At 44.1% G+C, this 23,459-nt stretch overlaps 1 protein-coding gene across 2 annotated transcripts in view; it reads right to left on the bottom strand.

Annotated features, from left to right (window-relative positions):
• ASPSCR1 (ASPSCR1 tether for SLC2A4, UBX domain containing) overlaps window positions 1–21,568 on the bottom strand; it is a 48,797-nt gene extending 27,229 nt beyond the window's left edge. For both annotated transcript variants that reach the window (XR_008745531.1, XM_055794063.1), the window contains exons 1-7: window positions 21,424–21,568; window positions 21,283–21,338; window positions 20,375–20,486; window positions 15,645–15,745; window positions 7,944–8,001; window positions 7,056–7,129; window positions 5,775–6,213 (exon numbers count right to left, since the gene is read on the bottom strand). Coding sequence is in view for 1 of the 2 variants with exons in the window: in XM_055794063.1 (XP_055650038.1) it covers window positions 5,775–6,213; window positions 7,056–7,129; window positions 7,944–8,001; window positions 15,645–15,745; window positions 20,375–20,486; window positions 21,283–21,338; window positions 21,424–21,540 (957 nt within the window). In the remaining variant the exon portion in view is untranslated. The remainder of the gene's footprint in view (window positions 1–5,774; window positions 6,214–7,055; window positions 7,130–7,943; window positions 8,002–15,644; window positions 15,746–20,374; window positions 20,487–21,282; window positions 21,339–21,423) is intronic.
• Between the last annotated feature and the right edge of the window lie 1,891 nt (window positions 21,569–23,459).

Raw genomic sequence — 23,459 nt, 5'->3', positions numbered from 1 at the left:
CTGTATGCCTTTTAGCTGCTATAAAGGTACTTAATACATTTATTTGCAACTTTCCCTCCACCCCAGATGCTGAGGATAGGCCGTTCAAGCAGCACATAGACCTCAAACAGCCAACACACTCCTCTCACCTGCACAGCTGGGCACAGGCAGCCTGGCCGCTCTGCTCCCCCTGCCTCCAGAGCCCAAAACTGGGAGCTGGGTCTCATGATGGCAAACCTTCCAGCACAATTGTGTCCTGGTCCACAACTCTGGTTGCAGTTATTAAAAAACAACCAAAACCTAACAAACCAACACCAAAACCCCCAACCCCCCCAGCCTATTAGACAAACAGCATTTGCTGTGTCTGAAGGGAGGATGACATTATGTATCCCTCCCAATTTAGAAAAAGTTAGATACTGGCTATCTTCCCTCACATCAAAAGCAGCAGCTGTATCAGTATGTGAATATAAACCGCCACTAGAGTCAAATGCACAAGAGGCAGTTACACCTATTGGCTCTTGAACAATTCAAACTTCTTAACTCACAGAAATGTTTAAACGCACAAAGCCTGAAAACAACAGAACTGTGTACTGCAGGCTACAGGAGATGCCAGGGGTGGGGGGAAGCAGTCCATGGCTGAAGAGCCCCATGAGAACAGAAACTTTGATAATGCAGTATTCCTTTAGTCTGCTGTCAGCCTAACACAGCTCTAGGCTCTGTGAACAAACCTGATGCCCATTTCTTCTCCCCTTATTCCCTCATATACTCTTTCTGATCCTAATTAATGCCCAGATGTCCTCCCCTTCATCTGTTCCACCCCTTCTCCCTTCCCCCAGGCACAGGCCCCTTGGGAACAGCAGTCTGCCTCAATTGTCAAAAGCGACAACACAAATTACAAGGCAATGTTCACTCTGCTTGTGGGCACTAAAGGGTAATTTGGGAAATTAAAAGAGCGAGGTTGTGTGGGTGGGACCCTTGGCTACTTTTAGAAAGTTGAGCAGGGTCAGCTCTAACTAGCGGGTGAAGGAGCCTGATTGCAGCTTTCCTGGGGCACAGGGGGAGGAATGCCTAGCACTGCAGGAGTGATCCTGAGTGTGCAGAGCCACCCTCTGGGAAAGGGTCTGTTGCACAGTGGTCCAAACTGGTGCCCGCAGCTGGACTGATAAGGTCAGACTGATGTCAGAGACTACAGGAGAATTAATCAGGCCTCCCAATAACCAGGTATACTTCCATTTCCTTGAACAGGATTGCATTTCATTTCATTCTAAACACACACATACTGAATATAGACTTCTTCCAAAAAAAAAAAAATCCAACACCCAAAACCAAGAAGAATGAGCAGGCATACCCTATGGCACGTTGTAAAGGGTGCTGGGATACAATGGAGAGAATTCCAATGTCTGCATTAGCAAATCCTAAACTCAATGTTTTGTATTGGCTCAAGCAAGCACTTCAGCTAATCCTAACAGTAGCTGGATTGCACAGGGAAAGCAACCGTCACTGCCCAAACTGTGCTAGTAGCAAAATACTTCAGCCAAGACGTCAGAAATCATGAGACAGCAGAAAGCAGACATATATTCCAGTCCTTAGTTTTCACCTCTCTGCTCCAGACTGTTGTACGTTAGAACTGTTGTTCAAGCATTGCTTTCCTGACATCTTCATTCAAAAAAATGGGTCTCCATTACCAACAAAGTACTGCAAATGGGCAGTCAGGAACTTCCCCTCTAAAGCTGTTCCCCAGCCTACCAGAGCCACCTACATGATGCAATACAAAATTCACTACTTCCCAGACATAAATGCCTTATTCTTGACCTCCAACTTACATCCAGTCAAGATGTTCCCATTTAATTCTCTGCAGCATACCTGTACTGGCCCCCTACAGACACACAGCTACCTTTTAGCTCCTGAATCTATAATTTTACCTGTTTCCCCAACTGACACTGAATGCTGAGTATTTTAACTTCCAAACTAAGACACATTACTTAGCTACTACTTAACAGGAAGAAACACACTTTTCCACACAGAAGAAGGAGCAGATGTATGTATGTCTAACAAGACTGCAAAAATACACAATTAGAATAAGAATTCTGTAATATTACATTTTCAACTAACTCCCACCAACAGAGTGAGAACTCTGGAGAGAGCCGTAATGAGCAAGCTTTTGTGAAACATAATTCAGGTGGTTTAGACTTGTTTTTCAGAGTCTCTGCAACTCAATTCCTGAATTGCACAACAAGGTCTGATATAAGAGAAGGGCAGCAGAAGGTGTCTACTATGCACTGTTTAGCAACCAAAAGACATCCAGCATTTTGCCTCTGAGGATGCAAAGACTGCCACATCATAACAATATCATAATATCTCTGCTGCCATGTGTTTAAAACCCCATGGAATCAACCATACATCTTGCCTCCTTACGGGCATAAGAAACACCCTTCAGAGAGAAAGAAGTATCCATTCTGGTTGCTCTACCAATTCTCTCTTCCCCCAGAGACCAGCAATCATCCTGTTCCTCTTTCTTCATCCATTACCATTTGCTCACTTAGACATTCCAATCGGGCATCTCTCAATCGGAGTACTCTCAATATAGCCTATTGTGTCACCAACAATCCCAAAGCACAGACAGAATGCAAACACTACCCTTCCACGGCAATTTACCAAAAGGAGGCTACCAGGTATACCAACTCGCTTCCCAGAGCGCCACACGTCTAGTATTTTCTGCAATTGTGACAAAAGGTAACTATCTCCTGTAATAATAAATGGCCACCATATGGCAGTTTCTACCTTCCATTACCTAAGTCTGAAGGAAAGCAAGCTGTGCATTTTGCTGTCATATTTCTGTCAGCGATACCTTTCAGATGCTGCACTATGGTTTGTCCCCTTTCATTCTTCAAAGTCGCTACTTCTGCTACCAAAGCTGAGATGTTAGGCACTTTTCACCACCAGGCTGAAGCCATCTATTCACAGCAGTGTCTACTAGGCAGCTACGTAACTGCAGTCTATGTGATAAAGCCAGGTGTCAGGAAGAATGCAGTTCACTCCATGGTCAACACCCCAGACCTCAACATGCAGGTAAGCTGAGGAAAACTTTTATTTCATTTTAAGTGAAGTAGTGGCTATGGTGCTTTCCAAGCAGCGAGCTCTGCCTGGAGACCCACCTCCTCCCCACCACCTCAGGGAGCTCTAATCTCATGGGGAATCTGGTGTAAAGTTACCTTCTAATAATTAATGTTCTGACATCAAAGTCAGCATGCAGCTGTCTGTAAGCCATCTTTAGCCCAAGAAACGAAGGGACGCCGGCACAGATTTTATCCAGCCTCTCTTCAGCTTCAAAAACCACACACAGGCAAAGCATTAATGGGAAGATTCTTTTACAAAAATGGACCTTTGATGTTTAAAAATAATTTGTTTTGTTTTGGGTTTTTTCCTCAGGACTGAAAAGGGACAAAAAGCAGATGCCATGTGGCTAGCCCTGCTCTGCTGTTGCTGCTGAGAGCAAGGAGAGCGGAGGATGGCAGGAATGGAGGAGGGAACAAAATGTAATCAATCAGCAGCAAAAGCACCAGAGATCAAAGGGCTTGAAAGCAGCCGTCAAAATCACATGCTGTTTAACACAAGGGCTGACCCCCCCCAACGAAATCTGCAGCTGCTTCCAAAGCTGCTCTCAAACTGGAAGGGAGGCTGGCTCCAGAAGTGCCTCTGAGTGGTTTGAACTGGACTGCAATTCTGAGAAAGATGCCGCACCATGAGAGTCCCCAGACCACCACTGCTCAGCTCTGTGCCCAACAGCACAGCTTCACATTAAGCTGTAGCCAATAAAATGATAAAACCAGTTCTGTCTCTCCAGCCAGCACACGGAGAAGTGCAAACAGGACTGGTGAAGAATACCACCACAAGCCCTCACACTTGCTTCCTTCCTTCTTTTTCAAACCAAATTGAAACTCCTCCTATTCAAAATCCTCATAGGTGAGAGTGTGATTGATGCAACACGTTAGGCTGGACAAATCACCAAGCTTACTGTTTAGTTCTCCATGCTCAGGGTCTGTTCCAAAAGGTTAAACAACACTGATTACATGGACCCAAACATGTTTATAATATAACAAAATATTCACCACTAGGTTGGCACAGTCTCTTTCTGCTATGTTTGCAACTGCTCCAGAGTCCTTCCAGGGTCTGGCTTCTGCTCCTAAACAATTCAGAAACTCATCAAGAATGGACTGCAACCACAAAGAAGTCGACCAAGACAGAACCTCTACATCAATGTGGGAGCATACACATAGTCTTGCTAAATTCCTCCTGAATTGAGCTCCCTTTGAATCTCATCAGGCATCCTTTCTTTCTACTACACAGCTAGATCAGAACCAGTGATAAACACAAAACCCCAACTTCAGGAGGTACTAAAGAGTGGGAAGCAATGAAGGGGAGCTCTGATCTTTTCTTTCCATACACAAAGTATATTTACCATCATTCACAGGCCATCTTATGATGGTGTCACAGCATTCTTGAGCCATCAGTTCTGGTATCTCTACACGGGCTAAAGCATTTTTAATTTTAACCAATACAGTCTGACTTCAGAAACGTCAACAATCATGACAGATGTTCAATTTGTCTTTCTGGGAAAAGGGTTAGAGAGAGGTAGACTTTCTTTAAGAAGCAGGATATTTTAAGAGCAAGACAGAAAATATTTCTATATGCAAGCAGAAATAACAGAAGAAAATGGATGGTTTCTGCTTCATCTGCAATACTAAGAAAATTAAGACTCAGAAGGGATGGGACTATACTGAAAGGAAGAGGTCCAGACCTGTTTTGTTTTGGGGTGGTTGGTTGTTTTTTTTTCAAGTATCAAACTCTTGGCAAGGAAGATGCAACTGTAGCTGAAAAACTGCTTTCCTTGATCTATACCCCATACATTCTACCACCCATGCCACCAAAAGAGTTAAACTGTAAATCAGAGTGAGCACAGGCAGAAGGAACTCTGAGGAAGCAGATGTCAACTACCACTAGCATGGGACACTGCTTTTACAATAGCTCTACTATGGAGTTCCACATTCCACAGAAAGGCTAAGATGAGAAATCCGAGCACACCTTACAACCTAAGAGTTAAAAATTCTGACAGTCTTTCTCAGATCTTGGAAGCCATAAGATCAAGTTGCAACAAACCTATTAAGACTGCTTCTGCTCCTATGACAATCCTACAATAAGCTAGCAAAGTTATCCCTTTCCATATGTAAAGCTCTACCAAGCTTATACCTTCTGTTTGATCTGGGAGAGAAGTCAGTCACAAGAAGCAGTAAACACCTTCAGAGTATTATAAAACACGTCTGACCAAACTCTGCTCATCTTTAGCAAAACTACACAGCAGACAGCAATTTTTAGGAGAAGGACAAGTACCCAGGGCTTAGGTGACAAAACAGCCATCTGTTAATAATGAAAGTTGCATGGAATTTGAGGCACTGAGGTTGAGGCTCTTCTGGACTGTGCTTTCAATGCAGTTGTGTTGCCTCCACTAGCACCATTCATCAAGGATACCGAGATTCAAAGCTTTGCTCGCCTCTGGACAGCAAATTCTCTGATTCCCGTCCTTCATATTTCCTATAGTAAACTGTTCAAAACGCAGTACTTCATAACTGAACTCTTGGCAGTACTGTATGTCACCAAGGCACCCAACCCTATATTATGGGGGGAAAAAAAAAGTCTTAAATATGGAAATATCCTTCTCCTTGTAGGAGCTCAGCATCAGTCAAGGCATGATAAAAAAAAAAAAAAAAAGTCTTCATTGCAAACAATTTTTCCCTTACCTGTTCTTGCTCCTTTTGCAGTTCTTGGCTGTTCTTAGACTTCTTTGGCTTAGAAGGGCCTCCAGGGCTGGAAAAAATTGTTGGCAGCTTTGAAGATGGCATATCTAACCCAAAAGATGGTGCAGCTACAGAAGAGTCCCCCAGATGCTGTCCATCTCCAGAAAAAGGGACAAATGGGGTAGACTCAGGCTCTGAGGAAGGCTGCAGCTCCTCCAAGCTGGCATCAGATTCTCTAATCGTGTCTTGCTTGTCTGTGCAGCTGTTTAAAGACATGGCCACATCCCTGTGGTCCAAGTCCTTTGGGAATGTGTTTGCTTGAGGTACAGGCACATCCACTGCTCCTTCAGTAGAGCCTGGCCTTGCTGGCAGCTCATTACACTGCACCATGGCACCCACAGCTTCCTCCTGACCAGATGAACTGCATTTCTTCATGACAACTCTTAAAGACGACACCAAAAGGAATAAAAATAAAATCATTCATCCTAACAGTACTGCCCTCCCCATTCTCAACGTGACCATGACACAAGACGACAGCTAGACTCAAATATATCCCTAATTTAATTATCTGCTTCTTCCAGACACTCCCGAAGAACAAGCTCCAGTTGCTCTGAAGCTAGGGGTGGGGGGTCGGGGGCTTGTGCAAAAAAATACTGAACAGGAACTACCCGCTCCACAGGAAGAAAACTGCCTTGCAGGAAAAAACAGCAGTCAGTTGTAAAGCACAGCTCCTAATCACTCCTGCCTTCTGTATATACTGCAAAGAACTGGCTAGAAGATCACAGAAAGGCTGTCATTGTCCCCCACCTCACCCACCCAAACAGTCAGCAGGAGGCACTGCAGGGATTGGGAGTTCAACATCTGAAATCCAAAGCAAGTAAGAATGAAGTGGTAGATGATCATCCTCTCAGACTTTTAATTGTCTGTTTCACTCACAGGGGGAGAAAGAAGAGGGGAAGAAAAGATGGGGGCAAAAGAAAAGAGGAGGGGGGGCCAAGAAGAAAGAGAAAAGGGGCAAGAGAAAAGACAAAAGGAGGGGGAAACAAAGAAGCCCCTTTAATGTACACATGACCAGTCAGTGCCAGCATCTGCAGCTGTGGGAAGCACATCTGGGCAGCAGTTTCAGATAAACAGGCAAATGCAATAATTACTGAGTGCCACGATGTTTGTGTTTTTGAACTTTTTTCATGCCTTTTTTTTTTGTTGTTGGTATTTGAAACAAAACAAATTCACCACCAGAGTGGAAAGGAAAAATAAACGAGTTCCAACTTTGCTCCTCCCAACCTGATGATGGCACTGCCTCCAGTCAGGCCAAGTGACTTCAGTGTTGTCTTCTCTAGGGCATCTCTTCCCGATATCTGAAACGAAAACAGAGGAAACTAATTATGACAATTGCCTGCCTTGGAGAGGATTTAAAGTGCTCTTTCTAGAAAGAAGCCTGTTAAAAAAACAGACCACACAACACCACAAACAGCTGAAAACACACTCCACAGTTGGAAATGAGACCTGAGTCCATCTGTATTCACCTGTACTGCTTTACCAAATTGACTGCTTACCGAATGATCTCAAGGGAACATGCTGTACATGTATTTCCATCCCATACACACATCCAAATCAAATCCAACCTCAGCAAAGCATTATTTTTATGTCAGAAGTTAAATCACAGGCAACATCTCAGAGCTGAAAGATGGCTGATTTTATTACATACACCTTCCATCTGCTTGTAATGACCCGTTCCAGAATAAAGATGATCTGTCCACAGAGGTCAGTGGAAAGTGAACGGGACAGCTAGGGAGAGCAAATTCCATAATACGCACATACAAAATATCAGACAAAACATTAATAGCAAAAGATCAAAACAGAGAGAAAAGCAAATATTTATTAAAATGAAACCACTGTTTTGACTCGAGCTTTAAAAGAAGTTGGAAAGAAAAACACAAACAGGTCATTGAGCTCATTTTATGGGCTCAGAGGTCTAAACGGCCCAGGGTTATGTTCCAAGAGAGCTTTTTTCCATACAGACACGTCATGCTTTGAAAAGACCAACATTTTTCTACTTCCCTTCTCAAGAAAGTTCAAAGGAAACACTTTCCAGGTTGGACAGCAGAGCTGAGTTTCTTATTTTTTAGGGACAGAGGAGAAGAGACAGTTAAGACGACTTTGCTAACTTACCTCATCTCGCATGTAAATACAGACTGGAGAGAATTCACCATGCTGTTCCATAAACTCCCTGCAATAAAGAGCAAAATACTGCAGCATCTGTAGAACAGCCTACCCCCTCCAAAACCAATGTAGAGCAACAGGAAGAAGTAAAATTAGCTAGCAACACTGTCCTCCATATTCCTCCAGTAATAATCATTACACAGTTCACAGAACTGGTATTAAGACATTAGGTAAAGAATTTGCTCTAATGCATTCACTGTTCCTTAAGCACAGACCTGAAAGTTTGAAAACAGAAGAGAAATAATTAAAGTTAATTCTGAAATTAGTTGATCTTACTAGATATATTTGACCACATCATTATTCATAAGCTCAGTACCCGATCCAGAACATGATTTCGTAACACTTGGTCTTTTTAATCCCTTATCTAAATTAGTTTATTACAGTTCAGACTGTACTTTCCTTGGGGACAGGTCAGTTTCTTTCCATGTATGGACAGCAACAAACACAACAAAATACTGCTCTAAAGCAAATAATCTGAGGACAAAGAAACTGCCTGCCTTAGTATCAGACATATTAAAAAAGAGGGAAAAAAATAAACAGCAGAAACTCTCAGATTCTGGAGACCAGGGACTAAAAGCCAAAGGAAAGGCTGCTGCAAACAAAGTGAAGATCAACCCACATCTAAGCATTACAGTGAGGCAGAGCATACATCAGCAATGACGCAAACTGCTGACTGTCCATCTGCAGAGGAAGACATAAGTGAAAGACTCTAGCACAGAGAAGGGGGAAAAAAACAGTAAGATGCTACTCTTCCCATTTTCCTCTAGATAAACAACTCTTGTGGCATTCAAGTAATAGAGAAGCTTTATTACATACTCACTTGCTCAAACACAGAAAACAGGCATGGAAAAGACAATCACTGCCTGTCACAGCAAGTCTCGGTTCTCTTCCAACCAAGATCATGCCATTTCAAAAGAGAGCACATATGGAAAACCCTACCACAGGGTGTTCTTAATGGAAAAATAAAAACCAACCAAACAAACAAAAACAAGGACTAACTTTTAGCAAGCAAACCTCAGATGTCTGTAGAAAAGCAAAAAGCCTTAAAGAATTAACCAGTACCTTACACTGAAGCACTGAAGTCAGTGAATTAGATTCAACAGCAGAAGAAATTCTGTTTCATGTTGGTCTTCGCTTCAGCAGCCAAAGTGAAACGCAAACCAAAATCAGCTGAGAATGTGGTAAAACATGAGATTAAAGAGAAGAATAGTTTGCTTCTCCCCGCCAAGCACACCAACTGCAAAAGGTGATCAGGAGAACACTCTATCCTGAGACAGCGGTGGTTAGGAAAGATGACTGGCTGAAGACTCACAAGCATTTTTTTTCAAAAGTTTTAGATTCAAAGTTTCAGACCAATTTAGCAGGGGAAACTATAAAACAAAAGGTGAGAAAGTTGCCCCAGAATACTGCCTATCAATACAATGAGAACTGATGAAATTTATCCTTCTTTGTGACACTCCGGTAGCTCTTGTTAGCGTGTTCTGTCCTGAGCTCTCCGTCACTGCAGTTGTACCAGGACATCCCTTGGTAAGGAGCTGAATATACCATCTGTGCTGCAACAGCTGTTTTATCTTCAAAAGCAAAACAGCTTAAATTCTTCCTCATGGTAAACTCCCTTGATCTTCATGTTCTCTGGAGTCCAGTCTTGATGGGGCAGTAATGGCTTTCCCCTTTGCCTCACCTCACCCAGAAACAATCACCCATCACCTGTTACTTGAAGAGAAGCCACCTCTCTGCAAATCAGCTAATCCAACCCACCTGAAGCCCAGTAAAGCAATACATACTTGCTCATCTCCTGAGGCCTCTGACAGCAGAGGCTGAAGCAAGTCCTTGAAGTCAGCTTGTCATTTCAGGTACAATTACACTGGTGTTGGCTCGTGAACTCATGAGGAGCCTTGCAGATGACTGACTTACAGGGTTATGTGAACACTCGCGCTTAACTGCCTCTTCAGTCACCAGATTCTAGTCTCTGCAACGAACTTCACAGGAAAAAACAAAACTCACAGGACCCTGGCATACTGAAAAAAAATCCAGTATTTTTCACTGGAAAGTTTTGGAAAGATAGTTCTACTTCATTTATCTGCATTGTTTGTAACTCTGCAGTAGCAGTCAGCCACACATTCTCCTAACTGTATTTGCAAGACATTCATCAACTTGGTCTCCAAGTGTCACAAAATTTAAGCATGAACTCAAACTAATTACATCTAGTGCACCACTTACACCTATAGCTATCACTTGTACCTTCAGGAACCCGTCCTTCATCTTGTGCTTTGATTTATGAGCGTCATCCCTGGGGGACGGAACAGGGAATGACTATGAGAAAAGGATGTCAGTGACCCAGGCTGGGTTCATTCTGACTTTTCCTGGAAAGGTGCTCAATGAATGGAGTTCCACTACTGAAAACATTCTGCTTTCAGCATCATGTAACTTAAACATAAGTATTTTGGGATGCAGAATTACCAGACACAAAGTTACCTCCAGGGTTTATGTAGAAAAAGATCCCTTAAGTAACAGTCAAAATCCATTCAGTCAACCAAGCACCTAATTCTGAAGTGACTATGTACGTTACCTAGTATGTCTCTACTGTGGCCACACTAACTACTGCGGTTAGCAAGTCTTCTACTTCACAGCTGGAGCCCACAAATAGGCATGCAATAACCCAACCATTATGGAGAAGCCACCTTAAGGCAGGGATAACATTTTCTCTTTAGATAAGAAGGAAAGAAAATAACCCTTGACACTTTAGCAATCTGCTTGCACAGCAGAAGGGTCTGCATACCCAAATGCTTCTTACTACTTTCAACGCAGCAGTTCCAATAATCTTAAGTAGCATCATAGCACTCAAAGTTACCTAACAACAACAGCTTTGCCGGTATTATCTTACGCAGTCTTTCTATTATGTCCAAAATAAGTCACAGAAGAGCAGCCTAGAAGAATATATATACAATCAATGTATTATATTTTTACATGAATCTGTTTAGCACAGCACAAAGTGACAAAACAAACTGAACAGGGAAGAAGTCAACCAGCCTACAGAGTAGAAAATGAAGGGGAAGAGCCATTAAGTTCTGGGAAAATTCATCAAGCACATTTACCTTTAGACTGAAAACTCAGCTCCAATGAAATGTAAGTGAAATAGCTAGAACCAGAAGTCACTCAGGATTGAGAGCACCACCTGGAAAATTATGATGCTTAATCCTTCAGTAATCCTCAAAAGCAAGACGCATCAAAGATTTCTAGCTAGAGGATGTGGGGGAGCAAACCTGTTAGGCACAGACCAGAACCAAGACTTCTGTCTGGTTTAATTGTAACAGTCTATCTCCCATCTTGATCAAAAGGTTAAAACCTAAGCCTTTCTAAATAAAGTACACAACAGCACGGTGATATGGGACAAGGTGAGTCACAATGAAACCAATGAAACCAAGAAGCTCCACTCAATAAGGTTAGCAAATCCAGAGTAACCTGTAAAACCAGTCCTGAGGGTCAGGGGTCTGGTTTGAGGAAGTCAGGGACTGAGAACTACTTCCAGACCAGCTGCAACAGATCACAAGGGGTTTGTAGTCCTGAGGTACCATTCTCTCAGAACGCTTCTCCAGCCACCACAACAAATCCCATTGTGCTGAAAGCAACAGGCATACCCAGAGCACTCAAATTATTACATTCAAGCTTCATATTATGAAACACAGTTAACTTCCTAACTCAAGATGAGCAACCAAAACAACACTAGACAAATAGTCTGCCACTATTTGTGTTTCTGCAATTAGTTATTATCTCTCAAGGACAGAAAGCCATGCACAATGCTCTGCAGGAATCAAGAAATTAAGTTCCTAATATAGAATGAGCATAATTTTGTGATTCAAGGCCCAGGCTCTGACCTCCCTCACTCCTTTTGCATCATTAACAGAGTAAGCTCTAAAGGCCAATGCTTGATGAGGAAAGGCAGAAAAAAAAATTCTTGTCTCTTGACTGGAAGATCGGAAAAAAAAGCACCTAAGAGACTACCCTTAGCACACCACAGCAGGCTATGCGCACTCAGACTCTTCCAGACAATCCAGGGGAACTAGTCATCCCTACCTTGTTGTCAATGGTTTTTGCTTCCACTCAGGATCAGCTATATCCCTACAGAAATCCTGAACAGAAGTGCACAGAAGATAAAGGACTGCTGAGACATGGAGAAAACAGCCCAGAATCACAGAAAAGGCAGACGAAACAGCCCAGAAGAATAAAAAGCTTGAACCTCAAGCTGGCTGCCTATCAGGAAAGGTGGATGGCCACCATTTAGGAGGAGAGAAACCAAAGCACAATGGAACACATACCCATAAGAGAGGAAATCAATTTGACTTACACAACCCAGTTTCATTCACCTTTCCAAAACTGCTTTCCACTTCAAACCAAGCAACTCTTTGGATTGAAGAGTCTTCTAAAAATGTATGGAAAATATCTGAATTTAATGAATGATACCACAAAAGTAGCAGAGTCACAGTCATTGTCAAAATTGTCTTCAAGTGTCCAAACTACAATCACTTCTATGTAAAACAGTCTACGAAGCTGCTGAAGCTGCCAGACAGGCAAGAGTGGGAGACAGAACGGCAACAGTTCTCCCAGGCCTCATGCTAAAAGGGTATACGATGCTTGTGCCCTCAGCCAGTCTCTGCAGAACAGACTCCAAGCAAAGATCCCCCAGAGACTTATTTTTGTATAACTCTTGGAAGCCAGCAGGCTCCTCCTCCAGCTGCTGTTAATCCATTACATGCATTCACTGAGGCAAGCACACACATCAAACAAACTGTCATTTCTTTGATGTGCTGTTCTTCAGAAGGGGAACGGCAAGCAGATTAGATTCCTTCATGTAGTGATCTGACAGGGCCTGTAAACATCTTGTGCAAGGACTGCCTCACGCTGAGAGGAGGAGCAGCCTTTCAATAGCTTCCAGGCTTCTTTAGACCCAATTAGCCAAGATGGACGCTGGAAACCCAGGGGAAATTCCAGTGGATTTAGAATACTTCCCCTCACGCACTTAGAGCAGCTGAGCATTCCAGGAAAACATCTCCAGTTGGAAAGTCAAAGGAAGGATTCAGCAAAAGTCAACAACTAGCCAACTAGTTAGTCAACTGAGTCAATACACACCAAAAAGCAGCACAGCCCATGAAATCTATATGGACGGCTATAGGTCCAGCTTGTTTTCTAAGTCACACAGCCTCTTTGCTGCTTGTTGAACTTCATCAAAAGTTTGCAAAGTCCATCCAAACATCTGAGCTCAGCTTCCAGAGGGCAGAACAGCTGTGCCTTATGAACTGAGTTAACAATGCTCAGCACACTGTAGCAGTCAGAAGCTTAAAAAAAGCAGCATGTACATTAACTATTAGTATTACTGTGACCTGTAACAAATAAAACCACTCCAAATGAGAAATATATAAAAAGCTCAAAATTTAAACCGAAGAACTAACTATCTAATGTGTGAGAAAGCCACACAAAGTCTATGTGTCACTATCCATAATTGCCACCCCCACCAGTCTAGCAATTCCCGAACTGCAACAGGCACTCTTCTCCTCCCAGAGGGCACTAAGAATATAGTAAGGTATGAGAGGGGCCCTAAAACACCTAGGAAAATTATACCTGAATTTTCCTGCCTACCTCTTTCCTCTATCAAAAGAACAATAATTATTTTCTCTCTAATATTTACATGAAGACTGTCCCTTTGGACTTCAGGGTAAATGCCACAGTGTAGACCTTGTCCCTGGACCACTGAAGATGAAAATAGAATGATAAGTAAGACTCATTCCTATAGCTTTAGAGTTACTACACTACCTCAAGCATTTCCTCAAGCTATGGTTTGATGACACAACATGTTGAGTAGAAAAACTGACATACGCCATTCCTACCCATCCATGGCTTCCTCTTTTGGATCCTTGTTTCTAGACATGCTACACTTCTTGTCGTAACTGCCTATGAGAGACAACCCTTAACTGGGCTAGGAAACCTATCTACCTGAAAGATAACCTAGAGAAAATACTATTTTTCAGTTGAATCAACTACTTAAGCCAATTCCCCACAAAGCTGCATAGAAAGTAGGAGGGAAGTTAGACAGGAGGGCAGGAAGTGAGCATGAACTGTTCAATCCCCTACTGTAACATGGAAGATGCCCCCGATCCAGATTTGCTCCCTGGGGCCAACATTAGTCACTCCTTTGATCTTGCTATGGGCCAGTCAGGGAGCGAAGCCAGCAGAAAACTAACAGCACATCATTGGGAGGCTGGAAGACTTAGTTCCTTCACCCTGGAAACAGCTCCAGAGCAACTCCAGTCACACAGTTCAACTGTGCAACCCTGACTTAATGAGATAACAGCCAACTCAACCCCAGAACCATGCTGCTTAAGCTATTTCAGTTGCAGAGAGGAACAAGCAACTTTAAACTTCAGTTAAAATAATTTATGCTGGTACACATTAGTCTAGTACTAACACAGACCCATAACCAGTACAGTCCATCATTTCGCATTCTATAACTGTACCCTAAAAGGTTAAGCTTGTCTGAATGCTACTGCACCATCACCCTTACTACTGACTACTCATTTCACAGCTTTTCTAGGACCACAGCCTTGGAGACTTGAAAAGTTTTGACACAGAAAGCTACTGTCTCCTTAGATGAGTATTTAATTGGTTTGAGAAATTAACAACAGTTCCTATTTGCACAATACCTTGCACAGCATCTGTACAGATGAGCAAGAGATTCAAATGTGACACAGGAACTAGCAGAAGGTGAGGAATGTAAAAGAAAGAACAAGCTAGAAATATAGGATCTGAAAAAAAAATTGTCAAGAGAAAGGTAAAGACAACGACAATAGAAAAAATGAAATTTGGAAATTTGTTCAGAACTGAACGGCTGTCACAGCTTTAAGGCTTCATCTTTTAAGCTATGACAAAAAAGCACTGTCTTTGGAGAAAAGTTTATTAGTTTGACATTTCAAAACAATATAGTAATTTTAAGTCAAAACTAAACACAAAAGTAAGCACTGAACGTAGACTGGACTAAAATAATAAGATTTCTAACCCATATATATTCAATGAATGTAGGACCAGAAATTCCTCCACTTAAACAGGATCTAATCAGTCTTTTCAAGATTCCACACTGGAGCTCTCAGCAGGCTAGATTTCCTTAAAGAACTTGCACAACAGCAAGCCTCCCAACCAACAGCAACTTGCTTAAGAACGAACCCTCTCCACCACATGGAACCACAGCACAGAAATACTGGTGATCCAAGATAATCTAGGCTACCATCTCAACTCTGGCAGTAACTTGACTTCAAACAAGTCTGTGTAAAAGACAGGTGCAGTAATATATCCAACTATAGTTTCTTCCTAGCCTTAAAAGTTTGTTATCAATTTATGCCCTGAACCAGGAGTGCTACCCCGGGATTAAAAAATAACAATGAAAACTACAGTATCTGAAAGAGCAAGAAAAAGGCAAACATCTGTGTTGTAAAGGAAAAGCCAGTGTCAAATAAATGCAAATTCTACAAATCTGCAGGATTTAATTGGATCACCAATTAATTAATTACAATACAATTAAATTACAATTAAATTAGTAACAACAACTAATTACTGTCATGTAGAGATCCACCCAAACAAGTATTTTTTCACTGCATTGCTCACCTGATCTTCGCAAAATGGTCAAGAAGTTCCCACAAGGTCTTTTGACAGAGAAAGGTGTCCTGTAAACGGGAACCATCATCTAATTGTAAGGCAATCCGAACCTATAGGAAATACACACTGATTTAGTCTGAGAATTACATGAAAACTCTTTTTTCTTCACAACTTTTAATCTTTCAATGGTTTCTAGAACTTGCTATCCAAAAAAACATTACTTCCTTCTAAACACTTGCTGCAAATTATTACATTAGTCAAAAATGCAGAGGGGTATTCAAATTATTATTTTAGAAGTAAATATTTAGAATAGTTCTATTCTGCTGTGATTGTGAGTATTATATATGAGGATCTTTGTAGAGACTGTGTCAAAGGCCTTACTGAAGTCCAGGTAGACAATATCCACTGCTCTCTGCTTACCTACCAGGACAGTCATTTTATCATAGAAGCTTATCAATTTCGTCAAGCACAATCTCCCCCTTGATGAATCCATGTTGGCTACTTCTGACAATTTTCCTGTTGTTCATGTGCCTGGAAACGGTTCCCAGGATTAGCTGTTCCATTACCTTCCCAGGCATTGAGGTGAGACTGACCCACCTGCAGTTCCCAGTGTCGTCCTCCTTGAAGACAGGAGTGACATTTGCTTTCCTCCTGTCTTCAGGCATTTCTCCCATTTGCCATGATTGATCAACAACTATCAAGAGTAGCCTTGCAGTGACATCTGCCAGCTCCCTCATCACTTGTGGGTGCATCCATGAGGGCCCATGGACTTACATATGTCCAGTTTGCTCACATACTCCCTGACATGATCCTCTTCCACCAAGGGTACATCTTCCTTGCTTTAGCCTTTCTCTCTGGGACCTGGGATTCCCAAAAGCCAGTTTTGCTAGTAAAGACTGAGGTAAAGGTGGCATTCAGCCTTTTCCATGTCCTGTGTAACCAAGTCCCCTGCCTTGTTGAGCAACAGGTTCACATTTTCCCTAGTCTTCCTTTTGCTGCCTAGACCTTCTTGTTGTCTTTGATGTCCCTGGCCGGATTCAATTCCAGTTGGGCTTAAGCTTTCCTCACTTCATCCTTGGATGTTTGAACAAGGTTTCTCTAATCCTCCCAGGTTACCATCCTTGCTTCCTTTTTGTGTCCAAGTTTGGCCAGGAGTTCCTTGTTCATCCATGCAGGCATTCTGGCATTTCTGCCTGACTTCCCCTTCACAGGAATGGACCGCTCCTGAGTGTGCAGGAGGTGATCCTTGAATATTAACCAGCTTTCTTGAGCCCTGCTTCCCTGCCATATCCTGAACTGAAACATACTCAGAAAAAAGCCAGAAAAAAGCTAATGTCCCAAATAACATGTTATCACAAGCAATCAAGATGTTCCGTTTCACACTAGCTGAAACTTTACAGTAAGGGTCTTTGCTGCTATATAAAATTAATTCAAATTACCCAGACAGGATTGATGCAGCTGCATAAACTAAAACACCAACACAGAGCTCTGTCTACGTAAGCATCAATTTGCAGAACTTCCCTGGGGCAGAACAAACAGCATACTTGCACATCAACACAGAGAAACAACAAACACAATCCAAATCTATCTGTGAGTTACTAAAGACCTAACCAACTGTCATCAGTCCAAAGAGACTACATGTGTAACTTGCAACTCTCTAATCCTTCCTAACCACCAAATTCTGACATACAATTTAAGAGAGAATTAATCAAAAATCTCAAAAATAATTCCAGATGTTCTGTTATCAAGTTCTTAAACACCTGCAGAAAAGGGCAAAGGACAGCTAGCTGACTATTCTAATAGTCCTTTTCCAACTTGGAATACAAATGTTCACATTCATTAGCAGGTGCTCATGTAGATCCTACATGTTCTTCAGACAACTGCTCCCCCCCTCCCTCCCTCCCCCCCCCCCAAAAAAAAATTTAAATCCAAGGCATTTCTAAAATGAACATATGCTGAAGATGGTCCTGAAGAACTTCAAAATCCTGATGGTCCCAAGGGAAAAAATCTAGTAGCTGCCCAAGAGATGGAGAATGGCAGAGCACTTCAGGTGTTATCTTTATCTTTTAGAGAATATGCAACCTTCTTTTTCAGTGTCTAACTCTTAAGTTTTCCCAATTAGCTTACCCATACAAAGAAAAGCTGAAAAAAAAAAATCTCCATTAGATAGCATCTAGTATCTCTAGTCAACCGTGGTTTTCTGAAGCGCACAGAAATTGGCCTTAATCAAAAAGTCTGAGAAGGACATAAAGCTAGGACATCAACATGAAGCTTGCTTTAACTCTGGATTTTTATGCATCCCTCCCAACAATCTCAGTGTATCCTTGATGCACATGTGAGCATGGTAGCAGGGAGAGAGAAAGAGAGAGAGAGAGATGGGGAAAAAAAAGACACTACAATGAACTGCGATTTCCTTGGAGGAAGTGTTTGTCATCTGTCTCCACTCCGACGAGTCCTTGCAGGACTGCAAACTGTGATCTGCTGGAGACAAGAAATTTTCTACACAGAGGAAACAGTGGCATCATCAACAACTAGCCAACAGAACCAAGTCATTTCATCACACCGCTAACACAGCGTCCTGGTTTCTCCCACACTGGAGACAAGCCTTAGATTATTCTCAGCTACAGCGGAGTGATGACAGCTGACATCACCATTCTATAAGAATCCAGCCCAGAAATTCAGACTACCAGTTGCATCAGTTTTTGGGCAACAGTTCAAAGCTAAGCATGTCACGAAAGTCCTATTCAGTCAATTAGAAAAGTCTTTGTAAAACTCCCAGGCTCTATATAAAATAATAGAGACACCAGTGCCAATTATCTTCTAAGTTTACAAACATATAAACCATAGGCTAACAACTTTAACACTAGAACTGTATTGATGGTACCCCCTAGATCACCTGACATCACAAGGGGAATTTATTAAATATTTCACTGAAGACCTGTCTTACAGGAATCAATGACTTTTACATGTGAAAGCAAACCCAAAAGCATTCTATTTTTGAAGTATCAGATTCACTGAACAAACTTGTGATTTATTGAAACCCATGTTCTGTCTCTAGGGGTAGCTGCTGCCAACACACCCCAGGAAAGCACACCTACTTCCACGCATGTTATCTCAACAAAAGAGACAATTACAAAAGGCACAGAACCAAATTCATCCCAACATTACTGCAGCCAGCCTGTATGATTTAAATCTGCAACTGCTACTATATTAGAGCTTAATGCTAGCATCAGTTCTAGTCACAGTTACCCAGCTACTTTAAACTTCCTACAGTATTTGACACTAGTTCGCTGTGGCAGGGAATTCTTTTGGTCAGTTGTTGTGTACAAAGTATTTTCTTATACTGCCTATAAAATTCTTCCAAGTGAAATCTCTGCTCTCAGTTTATGGGACAGAAACTCCATTTAGCCTGCACTTTTCACAAGCATATTTGCTTTATCTTCTCAACTCTGTAAAATAGCAATGAGCACTCCAAAGGAAGCCTCACTTCTGTAGATTCTTCTGTTGAAATACAACTAAAATGGTAACAACTTAAAAAAACTAATGAAAGTTTCTTTTGTGATCTAAAGTAGTGATTCCATGTTATAACCCCTCCCCTACAGTGCAAGGTCCTTCTCACCCTTTCTGGTATGCCACATACTACCTTTGTGGAGAAAAAAATAAAACATCATCACTGGTTTCCTTCAGTACAATACCTCCCAAACTGGATGCAAATGTCAGATACCATTCTAATAGAAACGCTTCCCTTTGGAAGACAAACTCCATGCCATTACAACTTCTTTTAACTGAACATTTTAAGCAGGTGCTACCAGCTTGTGGTATTTTTTTAGCTAAATACACTATTTGGAGCACAAACTTCTTTCTACCACAAAGTCAGAAAAAAATCATTAGTGCCAAAACAAAGCACATGGAGGTTTTACAGGGAAAAACATGGACATCAGTGACTCCCAAAACTATGTTGCACATCCACAGTGAACTAGAGCAGAGATTCCAAAACCTTCTCACGCTACAAAGTTTACTTTTCAATGTATAGACAAAGTTTCATTACCAGGCTACTTAAATAAGATCATACCTCATTTTTACCACATTAAATGTTCACGCTCATTAACAGCTATGCACCATTTTTTAAATTATGCTTCCAGCTCTTATAATGACATGCATAAAAGATTTTTAAATCTCCTAAATGTGACAATAATTTCTACAGAACACTGCATCTGTAAGCCCTTTACAAATTATACTACATAGGGACATGCAGCAACTGCTGAACACAGCACATGTCACAGAAAATTCTGAAGCTGGGCAAACAGCTTTGCTGTGAGCAGCAATGCTGGGAAAAAAGCAAAAGAGAATCCTCTTAAGAATTTGAGATTTAGTCAAAATCCAGAGGCAGAAAACAGCAACTGAAATCAAAATTACAAAAGGAAACTGAGTTAGTAGCTCAACTGCTGAGCAGTCATCAGTGATATCTAACTTCTTATATGCTCATGACTACTTCTTTTTCAGAAAGATCTGCCCATTCTCCAGCATGCAGCTGGAACTCCACCATGGCACAGGCTGTAGGCAAAGACTTCGAGCTACCACGTTACCACGTACCATGAACACCTCAACCAATCTTTGGGTGGTTTTCTGCTCAAACATTGGCCAAGCCTAACCATGCTCTTGCTCATTAGATCTGACAAGATTGTATCCAGCACAACCAATACCTGAACAAATCAGGTCACACTGCGAAATGAACATACCGTGTTTCCAGTTCCCACTCTGTTACAGACTGGCACCATCTCCAGCTTGGCATTGTTGGGCAGTCTGGCAAATCTCCACTGTAAAGAGAGATCCAACACACTCCTCTGAAACCTGAAGAAGAACGGAGCCCATGAGGACACCGGGAACCATCCCATGCCATTCCCAGATACTTCAGGGACTGGCAACAACACAAAGTCCAGGTATTGAACAAAAGAATTCCCCACAGGCTGACTAGAGGCCACAGGGCTCTGATTCAACAACGCACAACTGGTAACGTAGAAAACAGTCACTGATAAAAATTGTGCCACATATCAAAAAAACCTGCAGTTCGTAGAGGTCACAGGTAGATACTAAAATATACGTTCCCCCTCAGGCCTTAGGAGGTAAACAGCGACCGAACGCATACCCAGACCTGGTGTTCACCACTAAATCAGAAGGTACTTTTCTTTACTGCCACTCAAACACCATCTTGACCACAACGCCGTAGCAGCCCCCGGCCCGAAGCGCAGCCCCGCAGGAGCGCATGTGGGGACGGGCACCGGCCGCGGGAGCCGCTCGGGGCCGCGGCGCCTGTCCCAAGGCGAGCGGGCCGGGTCACGGGGCACTGGGAGACTCGTTTGCACAGAACACCTTTGCGGGGAGCCACCTGCGCCGAGCGCGGTCGCGGGCCCTCGCCCCCGGCAGGGCCACCAGGAACCTCCCCGCGCGGCGGGCGGCCCGGCCACGGCTGAACCGCGGAGCTGCCCTGGGCGGCGCGCCGGGACCGCGGGCAGGCCGCGGGCAGCAGGCGCGCACGGCCCCGAGGAGACGTCGCGGCCGGGCCTGGCGGGTCCTCTGCCACCGGCGGCGCGGCCTGCGGGAGGGCCCGGGGCCGGTGGGGCAGAGAAGGCCCCGCGGTGAGACTCACTTCAGGCCGTACTCGCCGGGGCTGCCGCCCTGCTTCCTGCAGACCTCCTCGAGGATCTGCGGAAAGAACAGAGGCGTTATGGGCCGGCCCGTGGCCCTGCTGCCGCGCCGCCGGCCGCGGCCGCCCCCGCCCCGGACCCACCTGGAGCAGCACCGTGCCGGGCCCCACCCGCACCGTGACCCAGCGCCCGCTGGGAGCCAGCACCGACACCACAGCACCCCCCCCACCCGCCGCCGCCGCCGCCGCCGCCGCCGCCATCTTCCCGCCCGCCGCCGCCGCGCCGGCCCCCGCGCGGCCGGGGCGGAGCTAGGCCCCGGGCCGCCCCCGCCCGCAGGCCGCGCCCCGCCCCGCCCCCACCCACCCCCCGCCACAGGGCGCACCGGAGCGGCGCGGCGGGCGGCTGCGGAGGTGGAGCGGCGCCGGCCAGTCCCGGCCTGCCGGGGCTGCGGCGGGATCTGCATGCCCGCGGCAGCCCGGCCTGCGCGTTTCGGCGGGCGCGAACGGGCCGTGTAGCAGCACCGGCGCTTGCGGGAGCGGGGCGCCGGGCGGGCGAGGCAGCGTGCGGCTGAGGGCGGCCGCCGCGTCCCCGGCTGCGGGAGCGGGGCGGGGCCGGGGCCGCTCCCAGCCCCGTGGGGAGAGCGGCCGGCGGCCCCGGCCGTGCGCGGCGCGCTGCGGCCCCTCGGTGGTGCGGGGCTGTGCACACCCGCCCGGCCACGGAGGAGATAAAATGCGTTTCTCCGTCGTACATGGACTTTGTCTGGCAACGCACGGAGCCATCCCCCGGTGTGAGCCCGCCGATCCCGCGAAGGCAGCAGGGCCCCGGTGCCCCAGTACCCCAGTACACAGCGGGGCCTCGGTACACAGCGGGGCCCAGCGCACAGCAAGGGCCTGGTACACAGCGAGGCCCCAGTACCCTGGTATACAGCAAGGCCTGGTGCACAGCAAGGCCCTAGTACCCCAGTACACAGCAGGCCATGTAGGCACCCACCTGTGGGGCTGAGCACTCAACGTGATAGATTATGGCAAGAAGTCTCTTCTGCGGATTTAAGCTCTTGCGTCTTTACCAGGTAGTGATGTCATTGAATAATAACTCTGAAAATATCTACAGGAAAGGTACTCCCCAGAAAAACAAAAGCTATTGCAACAACCATGTCTCAGAGGGAAGAGGGGAGTATCTGACTACGTTTCTGCTGTCAGATGAGTGTCTAGACAGTGTCACAATCAGGACACCACTGGTAAAGTAAATTATAGCATCCTTCAAAAGCTGTTTCTTCTGGCCAAAAAAAAAAAAGAAAGGAATAATGTTGATTTGGGCGTGTTGTGATTAGTGTTGCAATCCGGGCCATTCGGATGAGGCTAGGCAACGGGGGAACCAAGATTATGTTAAATTTTACCTCACAAAATGTCTCAGAGACTTTATTACATTATGAGCTTCCCCTTCACTCTCAGCACCGCCTTTCCAGTGTTGAGGGCGCTCTCAGAGATTCAGCTACAGTCTGTTTTGTGTGCTATCATTAAAAAACTTTTAGTTTGGGTAACCACTGGAATTTATTTAGCCTAAGCTGTTACCACATGCCAAATACTTTCTCTACTTCTATATTTATCATATATGTTAAGTCCCCACCGCCACCCCCAGCACCCACAAAAATGTCTGCTTTGCTTGGCTTATAAAGGAAAAAGACCCTTTTAAGGAAAGACATTTCTGTAAAAGATAACACTTGCTCATTTTTACAATATGAGCAGTGAGAGGGAAGGGAGGAAAAAAAGAGAGGATGGGAATTTTAATGATGGAGAGACATCCCCTTGCTCATGCATGTGGATTCCTAAGCCCACCCAACACTGTAACCGCTCAATAAGATGTAGCAATAGTAATAAAGGATGTCCTGGTAGATAATGCATTGTTTAAAAATATCACTTTAAGATGCCTTTACATTTGTCCTTTCCATTCCACTGGGAAGTATCATTGTCATATCAGTTATGCAGCTACAGCGTTCACAATGTTGGCATCCCAGTCCCTATCTGTAATTCCTAAACACATTCAAATGGTTTAAGTCAATGTGTTTTATTTTTGGAGCTGGGATGAACAAGGGGTACATATGGCCAATTACCACAGAACAGCTGATTGGTAACTTGTCAGTCCACGTCAGCTCAATGACTTTCAATCATATGTCAATACC

The sequence above is a fragment of the Falco peregrinus genome, chromosome 2 (assembly GCF_023634155.1).
Source record: "Falco peregrinus isolate bFalPer1 chromosome 2, bFalPer1.pri, whole genome shotgun sequence".
Taxonomy (NCBI): Eukaryota; Metazoa; Chordata; class Aves; order Falconiformes; family Falconidae; genus Falco; species Falco peregrinus.
The sequence above is the reverse complement of the archived record's forward strand: the minus strand, read 5'-3'. Positions and strand labels throughout refer to the sequence as shown.